Here is a 14,210-nt window from a genome sequence, read left to right as displayed (position 1 = left end):
GTGAAAACAGCACGTGGCATCAGGAAAAGCTGCTGAGTAAGTCACTTTAGTACACAAGCTTAAAAATCATAAATTGCCCAACGTTTACTATCCTGCAAAGTTTTCTCTACTTTACCTGTCAATTCAGAGATGGATGCAGTGGCAAGAAGTCTCAGTAAATTGCAACATTAAGTATCATCACAAATAATCACTTTTTGCAAATAATCCAACATGCTTGGGACTTATATAGGCTCTGGTGTGCCTGAAAATATTACCATAGCAGTGAAAGTTGCATATAAAGGTATTTTTTCCAAATCCCAAATTACTCACTATTCCTGTAATATGAAAGTGAGTCATTAATAAAATTATCAACATTTCGAAGGGGCTATGAAATACTCCTACTATCTCTGGTTTTATGCCTGCTCACAGAGCAGGTTTCCCTGTTTTTGTCCCCTCTAGGTCTGCACAAGGTAGACAAGATCCATGTTTCATTCCCTTGTGACTCTGGGATTTACAGGATAGGATGCTGAAGTACACATTCCCCAGCAGTAGCTGCCAGACCCCGTGCTTGACAGCAGGAAGACTAATGAATAGATGCATTACTGGGTGTGTTACTACTTCTCCTGATGTACAGGTTGTTAAAATATTAAAAATAGCTCTTGACTGGGACAAATTTAGGAAACTTGTTTGTGGCCTCTGGAGACACATCATGAGAACTGCCATGATTGAATCCTAAAGATTTTTTTTAAAGTTAGTGACAGCACACCTAGAATAGTTCAAAGAAACTTCATAAAAATGATCTTTTATGAACAAATCACAGAGCTACAAGGGATTTAAAAGTCACCAGCTATGACCCTTTACTGTCAAGGGAGGCTGAATGTGAATGCTCAGGCAGACAGCTGTCTAAGCCCACAAAGCCCTGGTGCAGCACTTCAGCACCTTGGTTGCTCTGTACATAGGAGGGTCTTATAATTTACTGTCCAAACTGGCATACTTTGGAGAGTGGAGCAGGGCAGGAGTTGGGGGTGCTCTGGTAATAGTTATGCTGCTACCAGGACCATCTCGGGCAAATCAGGACATGGAGTCACTCTGTCTACACACACTTATGCAAGAAGCTGTAGACACAAATGCCAACCCGATCCAGGCAGGTAACGCACTGGTTGGGTCTCTGAACATCAGGAGCTTCCCTATTTAAATGGGTCATTGCCACTTAGTTCGAGATGATTGGTACCATGCATGAATCTGACCTATAAGTGTCAGATCCTCCTATTTCTAAAGAAGAGCTGGAAATCAATATTTGTATGTGTACTCTTCAATTTCTAAATGTTGGCAATCATTTAATTAAAAAATTCAAAATACCACAAAGGCCAAATAAATCCTCATAACTCTAGCTCAAAGGTCACAGGTTTTGACCTCCATCTTACAGAGGAAACTGCCTCACAGTAGGAGGAAAGGGCTCTGCGGCAACATACGTCTGACATGTGCATGTGCTTTTGCCCCAAAGAGGAGAGAACTGGAAATTTTGTGCACTTCCAAAATTAATGAATTCATCTATTAATTTAAAAAACAACAGAATATCCCTAGAAGTAAATCTAGCTTTGCTTTTCCTAAGATCTACGATTTGCTTTAGAAACTATTTTGGTTATTTGGAGTAGTTTGGCTGATTTTATCCGTCACACCAAGATGGGTCTTAATCTTCATGCCAGTGGGAAGTGGGAAATGAAATCTTTGCTTTTCATCAGGAGGGAAAATCTTTTCCAGAAGTTGTCCTCTCCTCTTGTCATTTTCTCAGAGTACGCAGCCGACTTCCTCTATGTGACATCCACCAGAACTGGGCCACGTGATGCTGTGAGCTTCCAGAAAACGTGGGGAAGGGAGCAGGCTAGCTACGGTGGCCTTAGAGTGAACACGGCCCCATGGGCTGGGCACACTGTTGCTTCAAACAGAGTTCTTTGCCAGGAAGAGGAATTGCTGTTGGGTAGGGAGAAAACTGACAGTGCCTTCCACACTGTGCATTTCATTCACTCATTCAAGAAACATTTTTTGAGCACCTTTTAAATGCCAGAACCTATCTTTGGGAGCAAAGATCCCTGTGCCCCATCCAGATCTTACATCTTGAGGTGATGGGGAGGAGACCATTTTAAGAAGTAATCCTTACAACAGTTTAGATGTCGATAAATGCTCTGAAATAAAATGAAGCAGAGAAGGGGGCTGGAGAATGGTGGGGCTGGGAATAGGGTTGCAATCTGATATTGGGTAGTCTGGAAAGGACTTCCTAAGAAGGGGCATTGTTCAAAGACCTAGAAGCTATAAGGGAGCAAGTCATGCACCTGTGTGGGGGAAGAACATTCTGGGCAAAGGGACAGGTGGGTGCAAAGGCCCTGAGGTGGAGGGGGTCCCCCATGGTTGTGGGACAACACGAAGGCCAGCATTGATGGAGGGGAGTGAGAGCCTACAGAGCAGTAGCAAAGTGAGATCAGAGCAGGATATGGGGGCCCACTGTGCATTACAAGGGCCACTGCAAAGAACTGGCTGGCAGTGAAATGGGGAGCCAAGGAAGGGTTCTGCTCAGGGAAGTCACATGCTCTACTTGTGCTTTAACAGGATCACTCAGACTGCTTCATTGAGAATGAGCTATAGGGCCAAGGGTGGAACCCAAGAAAGTAGTGTTGAGGCTATTGCAATAATCCAGGCAAAAGATAATTGACTGTGTAGACCAGGGTAGTAGCATTCTTTAACACATGACAAAACAGAGAGGAAATACAAAAAACAGGAAAGAGGCAGAAATGTCTCTTCCCAGCATATGTATCCCTTGCTGCTAATATTGCTCAGAAGCCAGAACATGAAAGAGCGACGGGTTTTTCATTTGAATTTTCTCTCATCCCTTACCAGCCTTAGTTATGTACTATTAAAGTTAATTCTTGAGCTGTAAGACGATGATCTATGAACCTAAATATCTCTCTTTCCTCTGGTTTACAGAGCTTCTTACAGATTGACATTTCATGCCAGCAAGAAGAAATGTGAGGAACTCAGTATGATACCTTGTTTCAGGATAAAGTTACTGAATTAAAAATAAATGGGAAATGATCATGTTTTCCTTTTTGGTTTTAATAACCAGGGCTTAATCCAAGCGACCTGCTTGCTTAGATATTTCTGTTCAATGATCATCTGCCGTCGTGTCCCTATTGAAAGATGTAGCTATGGATGACTGGGTAGACACTGGAGAGGAAGGGAGCGTGTGGTCAATGTGAATGGAGGGGAGGAAAAGGAAGAGAATGGGGACTAAAAGATAGGCAGATGGGAGCTCTAATGAGCCTGGAGCAGTGCACAAAAGAAAAGAGAAAGAGCCAGTGCTTTTCTAGCCACATCCCCTGACTCCGCCAGGCTCAGGGGCTGTCCTTTCTTGTCCAGAGAGTTCTTGATGGACCCACAGTTCAAACAACAGTCCTGGTGCCACAGCTGGGAGGACCACTGGAGGGTCAGAGCTTCCTTGTTTAGAGGTCAGATGCTTGTTGTGAAAAGAGAGTTCCGCAGGTAAGCACAGTTTATTGAAATTCTACAAACTATAGTAAGACTGATAATACTCCAGCAGCAATGCTACAGCACACGTGCACGTGCGCATGCACACACTTGCTTACTTTAGCTTTCTTTCTATTTCTTTCTTTTTCTCTCACACACCTGCCATTCCCTCGTGGTTTCATACTGCATGTCCTCTCTGGCATTCTGGTATAGAATCATCCTTCAATTGACTGGAGAGATCACTTAACTCCAGTAACTCATCACAATAATATATGTGACTGTTACTAACTTAATCGTAAAAGGTGATGTTATTAATATTGCAAACATTATTAACTAGAACAAACCTGGAACATTATTTGGTCCAATCTTATTTTGCAAATGGATAAACTGAGGCCTGAAGGATGTAAAGGACCAAGGCCACAGACTGTCTCAGGGACAGAAGGCAGAATAACACAATACATGAGGCTCTATCACAAGGAGGTTTTCAGCTTACAACTTTTCAGTGAGGCAAATTTCCTTGGAAAAGAAAACAAAACAAAATACCATTATTAAAAATCCCAGATGCATGAGTTTTCTCTAGAGCAATGCTGCTTATTTCTCTAACCCTCCACCCACCACCACCATGTTTAGATTATTTTTTCCATTTAAGGATTTTTCAGGCTTCCTTCACTGCAGAAATGATGTTAAAAAGACACTAAAAAAAGTTTGTTTGCCCTCCAAAACAAAAATCGTACCAGTCACAATCCCACCATTATAACAGAATTATTTTCACTTTTGTATATTTTAGTTTCTCTTTTTTTTCTTCCATATCATGACTTATTTTTACTTAGCTGAAGTCATAATAGGCTAATTTATATTCTGACAGATTTACTTACCAGCCAATCATAGGCCTTTTTCTATTCTGTGTAATCATCATTTCAAGTATTTGTTTCTGATTAATACATGTTAATTTTGGAATATATATGGAAGCCACTGAAATTGTTGAAAAGAAAATTAGCTATAATCCAACCATCCTTGGAATAACTGGTGCATTTTCCCAGTCTTCACATATATATTTCTTATTTTAAGAATTGGAGCTGATGCTGCATAAGCAGGTTTCTGTTTCCTCTCTGCCCCCTTCGTTTTAAGAACGAGGTGGAGACTACAATCTCTGAGCCTCAGTTTCCCCATGTGTAAAATGTCATGATGAGATAAGCCATGCCAGGGGCTGGGACAAGGTGAGGTTTCTGTAACGTGGACAGCAGTGAACAGCATTCTGTCCCGTGGCTGAGAACTGTCCGGTTCCTCCCGCCTGGGGGCATCCCTACCAGAGCCCGGCGGGCGCCGCTGTCTGCCCCGCTGGGGCCGCCAGGGGTCGCTGTGGCCCCGGTGCGCGGCGGCGGCGCAGGGCGGACCCTCCCCGGGCGTCCCCGGCACCGCCCTGTCCCAGCCTCCTTTGCGGGTAAACAGACATGGCCGGCGAGGGAGACCCTCCGGACGCGGCGCGCAACATGGGCAACCACCTGCCGCTCCTGCCTGGTAACCCCCCGGGGCAGGACCCCGGCGGCGGGAGGGGGGCGAGGCCCGGAGCGCGAGCGGTGCGTCGGGGCCGGAGAGGCGGGCGGGGGTCGTCGAGGCCGGCTGGCCCCGCAGGGCCGCACCGGGAAGCGGCACCTCGTCGCCCCCGGCCGGTGACCGAGTCACGGCGCTTCTCTCCCCTGCTCGGTTGCCCTGGGCTGTGGGAGACTGTGTTGGGGGAGGGAGGCGTTCGCTCCCAAGGGCAGGGACCCCATCCTCTCCGTCCTGCTTGTGTCCTGATCTTAGCTCCAAGGAAATGCTGTGAAACTGGGGGACGTGGAGGACCCGGTCAGGTTATAAACCGTTACTTTTCCTGGTTGCCTTCCCTTTAATAAAAGTGACAGCTAACGTGTATTAAGCACTGAGCACGTTATGCATCCTGCAGTATGCACTTCACGTGCATTTTCCGCGTTTAATCCTTCCTACATCTTTACTCGGATCCTGATTTGATAGGCGAAAAATGAATTGGCAGATTAGTTCAGTGACTCGCCTAAGGTCACACAGTTGCAGAGTTAGAACTCCAACCCGGGTTTGTGTGTCGCTTGACCACTTCTCTGAGGACAATATCTGGTCTGCTTTTCTCACGCATGTACGAATACGCTTACTTAGAGTTCCTTCGGAGTGTGGCGGTAAGCTCAGTCTTCTCTTTCTTGTATGTTTTGTGAAAATTTAAATCTTGGCCTTGTGTTGGAATACTGAGCTTAAAGGAGGCATGGAATAATTGTACGAACTTGTCATAGAATGCTGTAGACAAGAGATCCTTTCCAAGAGATGTATCAACCAAACTGAGAATATTACCTCAGGCCCTTCAGTACATGCCAGGCAATATGTTAGGTGTTGTGGGAATGTAAAGAGGTATGGTACACAGTCTGATGCCTGAGGAGGTTTACAGTCTGGGCGAGGTTTCTGAGAATATAATTAGCAGAGGCAGTTGATTTAGGGCCAGGTAAATGAACGCTATTAGGATTCTTTGGAGAGAGGGATTGGGGAAAAGCCTTGTGAGGAACATCGGGAGACATCCAGAAGCATACACTTAGGGTAAGGTTGTGGAAGACAAGGCCTGGGGGGAAGGTTTTGTCTAAGTTGTTTGGAAACGTTCATGTCTTGCCAGTGGGGTTGGGGGGTTTTCCTGTGGGTTGCCAAGAAACAATTTCAGGTTTCAGTACTTGCCTAAAGGAGAGCTATGCTTGAAGGATGAATTTTTCCACTGTGAGTAGCATGGATTGAAGGGGGAAGAGACTGATTGCATGCCCACCATATAGGAGGGGCCTTTTCTAGAAAAATAAGCTACGTCAGAGTCAGTAGTTGTTCCTGAAGCCATCCTAGCTGAGTTGACATAAAGGTAAGTGTGCCAGCCTTCCACAAAAGAGCTGAGCTGTTTTTTCAGAGACATAACCCGACTCTGTACGTGCCAAATCCAGTGTTTCAGAGGGAATGGTGAATAGAAGAGGGAGGATACTGGTGTTCTGTTGGCATTCACATGGTGCTCCTGCATGAGATGAGTCATCAGAGTTCACCCTGGTAGCTCTGAACAGTCAGTGTGTGTTCTCAGAAAAAAATCAGGAGAGGGCCCAGAGATGTAATAATGCTTCTCCAAATTATTTATATTTTATTTGTAGAGAAATATTGAATTGTCCATAAATCCATGTAGGTGAGTTGTTTTGAAGAGTAATCCTTTAAGTGCTAAGGAAATAGCTTAATATTTGAGATACAAAGACTATCCTGGCCAAATGAAACATTAACAGATAAACATAGAAGATGGAAGTGGGTTTTAGCCATATGTATGAGAAAGGCTACTAAGTATACAGAAGTCATTTAAAAATTAGAAGTCAGAAGAATTAAAATGTAAATTTTCAAAAATATTAGTTTCTGCCTTTGAGCTAATAGTTGATCTTTTAAACTATCTGTACTAGAGAAAAACAGTATGTCTTGCCATGTGCCAAGTGAAAGCCATACATGAGAGTTGTAAATACAGATAATTAGACTGAGAATATCTTTCTCATCAGTTTAGATTTTTCTTTATCTCTTGGTGAAACTTCTGTATTCTTAGGAAAAATTTCTGCGAAGTGTTAGATCATTGACTATTTCTATGTAAGTTGATATAATTATATTCTCTTTTACAAAGCCTTATATCTAGGAATTTGTAAGAATAAGTAAAAGTCTAAGGCAGTTACCATATTGAATAGCATTTGTATTTTCTGTCAGGGACCTAGCTAGAGGTGGTTTGATTTAAATAATGATATGCACAAAGGAAAAAAATGACAATTTTGTAATGAAATTTTACTTATTTAGAAGGTTATTTGGGGCATTTAAAAATATGTGAACTGTGAGGTCAGAAATGAGATTCAGTACATCTTATGGCTAGTCTAGCCAGGGTTTCCCAACCTCCACACTTCAGACATTTGGGGCTGGAGAATTCTCTGTAATGGAGACTGCCCTGTGCAGTGTAGGGTGTTTAGCAGCATCCCTGGTCTCTGCCCAGTAGATGCCAGTAGTGCTCCCTGGTTTGACACTCAAAAATATCTACAGACATTTCCAAATATCCCCCAAGGGGCAAAAATCACTTCTGCTTGAGAAGCACCGTTCTAGGACAAAATTTACGCAAGGTTGGCATGAAAAGGACAGATTCCCACCTAATAGAATATAACTTTCATTGGTGACATCAGGTTTTTAAAATAGACCAGCTTAGTTTTCATAATTTAAAAAAATGCATGTGGAGAAAGCTTTTTAAGACATTTCTTTTTTTTTTTTTTGGTTATGAATATTCATGAGATACAAAGCTGATTGTCACCCCTTGTCCCCATGATGTGGGGGCCAGATTCATACTGTCTGTATACCCATTACCGCAAATTGTATTTGTACTCCGTGTCCCCACCCAGTTATCCCCAACCTCCCCACCCCCCCACTTTGTAGCCTATAGAATGTTCTCTCCCTCTGCAAGTCCAATGCACCACTGTGGTCTTTCTTTCCTTCCTTCTTTCTCTCTTAGCTCCCACATATGAGTGAGTACATGTGATATTTATCCCTCTGTGCTTCTTTTAAAATATGTTTTCTGCTTCATGCCAATTGTATTTTTAAATTTAAAATTACAAAGCAAAGCCTGGCTGGTTAGCTCAGTTGGTTAGAGCGCAACCTTGTAATACCAAGGTCAAGGGTTCACATCCCCATACCGGCCAGCTGCCAAAAAATAAATAAAATTGCAAAGCAAAACTCATATGAAAATGATAACAGACATTTCATTTTTAAATAAAGTAGTGATATCCGGGGAAGTGGTGTCACTGGAAAAATGCTACAAATTCTGCCAGGTTATAATGATATCTTTTTTCAGTTTTAATTAACGGATCTTTCTTTCTTGCTTGTTTTAGTTCTTTTCTTTCTTATGTAGAACTCTTTAGAGTTTGAAAGAACCTTAGAAATTGTCTTGTTCATGCCTGTCATTTTTCAGATGGGGAAACTAAGAGTAATTAGGTGGAATGGGTTGTCTAAGTTGTCAAATTAGTTCTGATAAGAGAGAAAAGAAAAATCTCCCATACAGAAGAATTTGAAATAACTTATACAGATATTTCCCCTTCGAGGTGATGGAGTAACTGCTCACTCCTTAAGTGTAGGCTGTGCCTAGTGATTTGATTCCAAAGAATACAATGTGAAAAGTAGGAAGAGTAACTTTACATGGAGAAAGCTGACAATCATGACCTCAGCCATGTGATCAAAGTTTGTCACAGTGAGAAGTCAAGTTGATAGCATGTACCCTGGATACGATGTGATGAAAATGGCATTTCACTTCTGTGGTCTCCCTTCCCAAAACACATAAACTTAGTCTAATCATGAGAATCACATAAAATAAATCCTAATTGAGGGATACTGTATAAAATACCTGACCAGGACTCCTCAAAACTGTCAAGGCTATTAAAAACAAGGAAAGTCTGAGAAACCACCCCAGCCCAGAGGAGTCTAAGGAGACATGACAGCTAAATCGAGTGTGCTGTTCTTGATGGGATCCTGAAACAGAAAAAGGAGATTAACTAAAAATTAAGGAAACCCAAATAAAATTTGGAGTTTAGTTAATACTGATGTACCAATACTGATTCCTTAGTTGTGACAAACATATCATGCTACTATAAGATGTTAACTATACGGCAAAATGGATGTGAGGTATAAGGGAACTCTCTGTACTATCTTTGCAACTTTTCTGTAAATCTTGAACTATTCTGAAATAAAAAGTTGATTTAAAAAAAGAGAGAGTGAGTGGCATAGACCGCAGCCCTTTGGCTACCTCTTCTTAGTGCTGTAGAAATCACCAAATGTAGTGGTGTTAGCACCCTTTTTTTCAAGATGGAATTATGTGTTTGAAAATGAACATTGCTTTGACATTTTCATGCATCTCTTTTTTTTTTTTCTTATTCTACTTCTACAGCAGAGAGTGAGGAGGAAGATGAAATTGAAATGGAAGTTGAAGACCAGGATAGCAAAGAAGCCAAAAAACCAAATGTCATAAATTTTGACACCAGTCTGCCAACATCACATACAGTATGTAATTCAGTAATGGATCTAATGTATTAGCTATACATTGAACTGTAGATAAAAGTTCCTAAAAGTAAGTGACTGATTTCGCATTACTGGATATTACCTCACACTAGAAATTGTGGATAAGGGCATGGGCTATCTGACAAAAGATAAACATTTACCTGTAATTTTTAAGTAGCTTAATACTAATCCTGGTGTAATTCTTTGAGGAATTTTCACCCTTTAGCTATTAAGTACTTAATTCTCTGTACTAGTAGGTGCTGGGTGTTATTTAACATACTAACATTTTATACTTGTCATTTGTGATATTTTGACATAGAAACATTTCTTATTTTGATCAAAATAAATATCTTGAACTAAGAAATGCTCTCAAATTTGTGTGCATGTGAGATTCTTTATAAAAGATTAGAAATTCGTTCAAGATGGCGGCGGCTGCGGCGGCTGGCGCGGAGTAGCTGAGGTGGAAAAGGTGGCCACTGGGCCTCAGGCAGCCGGGAAACTTGTGGACCTTCCTCTGGCCATCTCTTAAGGGAGGACTGCTGCTGCTGGCCGGTCGTGGGGGCTCAACGCCACTTTGCCCCCGGCAGGAGAGGCTGCCTCATTTACAGGCAACAGCTTTGAAGTGTGGAGCAGGAAAAGAACTGATTCTTAGCTGCAAAAGCGAGTCTTGAAACAGGGAACACGGCGCCAGGGCTGCTGTGGATGCAGCCAGGATCCTGGAGGCTGGGGCCGCACTGAAGGCGGCCAGCTGCCCTATTCAGGATTCGAGGTTTCAGGCCGGCATTAAAGAAGATTCCTGGGAGCGCCCGAGCGGCGCCACGACTGAACAGCCCGAGGCGGCAGCGCCAAGAACACGGAAGGCAACAAACCAGAGACAGAGCGAGCGCCCGACCTGGCACAGCACTGGGAGTGATCCCTGGCACAGCTCTGTTCGGGGGGTGGATGCCCATGCGGCTCCTGCCTGCACCACCAGGCCACTCACTGCCCCGGTGCTGCCTCCATTTTCCCAGGTGCGGGCAGCTCCGCCCTGCTCGGCCATCACTGAGCCCATTTGCTTGGCCTGGCGCGGGGCTTTCCGGAGCCTGCGGGCCGGCCTCCTCTCCCACTCCCTCCGCGGTTCTCTGGCGGGGCTGGGGGTGTGGGGCGTCCCAACCAGTGTTGGGAGGGCTAGGAAGTACGGGCGGGCCGACTGTCACTCCACCACACCCTGGACTCCGGCCCCGGTAAACTTCCTGTTACTGGGAGGCAGATAACATCTCTGCGACCACCAGTTTGGAAAAAAGCCTAACGAATTTCTGGTTGGGAATAGTGTGGTAGGAGAGTTCCCAGGTCCGCTTGAACCTGTCGGAGAGCAGGCTGCAGGCGGGCACTAGACTCGGTTTATACCGGGGGGATACAAAGGTGAACAAGACCCGAGAAAGATCTACACAGTGCTACAAAGGCACCCAGAGAGACCGGTCGTCTGTGCCTAGCAGAAACCTGGTAGACTTCCTGGGCGAGGCGGTGCTGAGCAGGGTCTTGAAGGCCCAGCTGATAGACGAGGGGTGCAGAAGACACTCCCCAGCCCAGCACAGTGTGCACAGAGGGGGGAGACGTGCGGCCAGGGAGGCGGAGACTCGACAGAAACCACACACCCGTTGGGGTCGCCACTGCACGATCTAACAGCCTGGGCCAGAGCACACGGAACGGGGAGAAGTCCTGTACAGGAAGTGAAAGCTCAACAGAGATCACACACCCTGTGGTACGTGATCCACCATCCCAGCAGAGTCCAAGCTGACCAGAAAGGTGGATCCCCGGAGAAGCCCAAGACCTGAGGCAACCACACACACAAGACACTAGAGGCCAACTGAGCAGTCACGGCGGGAGCCATACCAAATTGGCAACCACAGCAACATCCTAGTTAGTCATTAGTCTCAAACCGGTGGACTGTGAAACCCCCTGCCACAATGAATAAACACCAAAAAAAAGACTCCAGAAATACAAAAAATCAAGAAAGTACACCACCAAAAGTTAATAAATCTCATACTCTAGATCCTATAGAACAAGAAGCCCTTGAAATAACTGACAAGGAATTTCGAGTGATAATTCTAAGGAAACTGAATGAGATACAAGAAAACTCAGCTAGACATCATGATGAAATGAGGAAAAGTATACAGGATCTGAAAGAGGAAATATACAAGGAAATCAATGTCCTGAAAAAAAATGTAGCAGAACTTGCTGAACTGAAGAAGTTATTCAGCGAAATAAAAAACACAACGGAGAGTTTAACCAGCAGGGCTTGTCGAAGTTGAAGAGAGAACCTCTGAACTTGAAGATGGGCTGTTTGAAATAACACAAGCAGACAAAAAGAAAGAAAAAAGAATCAAGGACATGGAAGAAAATCTGAGAGAGATATCAGACAACCTTAAGCGCTCAAATATCCGAGTCATGGGTATTCCAGAAGGGGAGGAAAATGGAGATTCCATTGAAAACATATTCAACAAAATAGTGGCAGAAAACTTCCCAGGTATAGGAAAAATCACAAATCTTCAGATCCAGGAAGCTCAACGATCTCCAAACGTATTCAACCCAAAAAGGCCTTCTCCAAGACATGTCATAGTCAAATTGGCAAAACTCAGAGACAAAGAGAGAATCTTAAAAGCTGCAAGAGAGAAGCGTCAAATCACCTATAAGGGAGCCCCAATCAGGTTAACATCAGACTTCTCATCACAAACCCTAAAAGCTAGAAAGGAATGGGATGATATTTTCAAAATACTAAAAGACAAAGATTGCCAGCCAAGAATACTCTACCCTGCAAGGCTATCCTTCCGAAATGAGGGGCAAATAGTATATTTCTCAGACAAACAAAAACTGCGGGAGTTCACTACCACAAGACCACCCTTACAAGAAATCCTCAAGGGAGTACTGGGTTTGGTTCCTGAAAAATAACTACCACTGCCATAAAAACCTAAGAAAAATCTAAACCCGCTAGTACAATAAAAATGGCATTCATGAAGAGAAAACAAGCTAACAAAATCACTATCTACAACCTAAGGAACCAACAAACAAAGAAACCAAACAGTAAATCAGAAAGCAAGGAACAAAAGACACCTAAGACAACCAAACAACCAATAAAATGCTAGGAATAAATCAACACCTTTCAATAACAACTCTTAATGTTAAAGGCTTAAATTCCCCAATTAAAAGACACAGACTGGCTGACTGGATCAAAAAGCAGGACTCAGCTATATGCTGCCTACAAGAGACCCACCTCACCCATAAAGATTCACACAGACTAAGAGTGAAACGATGGAAAAAGATTTACCATGCAAACAGAAAAGAAAAACGAGCTGGAGTGGCTATTCTTATATCTGACAAAATAGACTTTAAACTAAAAACCATAAAAAGAGACAATGAGGGACACTACTTAATGATAAAAGGACTGATCCAACAAGAAGACATAACAATCATAAATATGTACGCACCCAATGTTGGAGCAGCCAGATTTATAAAACAAACTCTATTAGACCTAAAGAAGGAAATAGACACTAATACCATAATAGCAGGGGACCTGAACACTCCACTGTCAATATTAGACAGATCATCTAGGCAAAGAATCAGTAGAGAAACACAAGATCTAAACAAGACTCTAGACCAATTGGAATTGGCAGATATCTACAGAACATTCCACCCAACAACCTCAGAATATTCATTCTTCTCATCAGAACATGGATCATTCTCCAGGATAGATCACATATTAGGTCACAAATCAAGTCTCAATAAATTCAAAAAAATTGGAATTATCCCATGTATCTTCTCAGACCACAATGGATTAAAAGTAGAAATTAATAACAAACAAAACTCTGGAAACTATACAAACACATGGAAATTAAACAGCATTCTACTTAATGACATATGGGTCCAAGAAGAAATCAAGCAGGAAATCAAAAAGTTTATTGAAACTAATGAAAACAATGATACATCATACCAAAACCTGTGGGATACTGCAAAAGCAGTATTGAGGGGAAAATTTATTGCATTAAATGCTCACTTCAGAAGAATGGAAAGATGGCAAGTGAACAACCTAACACTTCACCTTAAAGAACTAGAAAAACAAGAACAATCCAATCCTAAAGTTAGCAGACGGAAAGAAATCATTAAGATCAGAGCAGAACTGAATGAAATTGAAAACCAAAAAACAATTCAAAAGATCAACGAATCAAAAAGTTGGTTTTTTGAAAAGATAAATAAAATTGACAAACCATTAGCATGGCTAACAAAAAAAAGAAGAGAGAAGACTCAAATAACAAAAATTAGAAATGAAAAAGGCGATATTACAACTGATTCATCTGAAATACAAGGAATCATTCGAGACTACTATAAACTACTATACGCCAACAAATTTGAAAATCTGGAGGAAATGGATAAATTTCTGGACACACACAAGCTCCCAAAACTGAACCGTGAAGACGTAGAAAATTTGAACAGACCAATAACAATAAAGGAGATTGAAGCTGTTATCAGAAGGCTCCCAACAAAGAAAAGCCCAGGACCAGATGGATTCACAGCAGAATTTTACCAAACATTCAAAGAGGAATTGACACCGATTCTTTACAAACTATTCCAAAAGATTGAAACGGACGCAAATCTCC

General features: G+C 42.7%; 1 protein-coding gene across 2 annotated transcripts in view; it reads left to right on the top strand.

Annotated features, from left to right (window-relative positions):
- Positions 1-4,935: 4,935 nt before the first annotated feature.
- Positions 4,936-14,210, top strand: part of CRBN (cereblon) — a 32,014-nt gene continuing 22,739 nt past the window's right edge. The window contains exons 1-2 of one of the 2 annotated variants that reach the window (XM_063113879.1): positions 4,936-5,016; positions 9,470-9,582. In XM_063113879.1, coding sequence (XP_062969949.1) covers positions 4,950-5,016; positions 9,470-9,582 — 180 coding nt within the window. In that variant the 5' untranslated portion in view covers positions 4,936-4,949. The remainder of the gene's footprint in view (positions 5,017-9,469; positions 9,583-14,210) is intronic. The other variant, XM_063113880.1, reaches the window with a different exon arrangement.

Source organism: Cynocephalus volans, chromosome 11 (genome assembly GCF_027409185.1).
Source record: "Cynocephalus volans isolate mCynVol1 chromosome 11, mCynVol1.pri, whole genome shotgun sequence".
Classification (NCBI taxonomy): domain Eukaryota; kingdom Metazoa; phylum Chordata; class Mammalia; order Dermoptera; family Cynocephalidae; genus Cynocephalus; species Cynocephalus volans.
The sequence above is the reverse complement of the archived record's forward strand: the minus strand, read 5'-3'. Positions and strand labels throughout refer to the sequence as shown.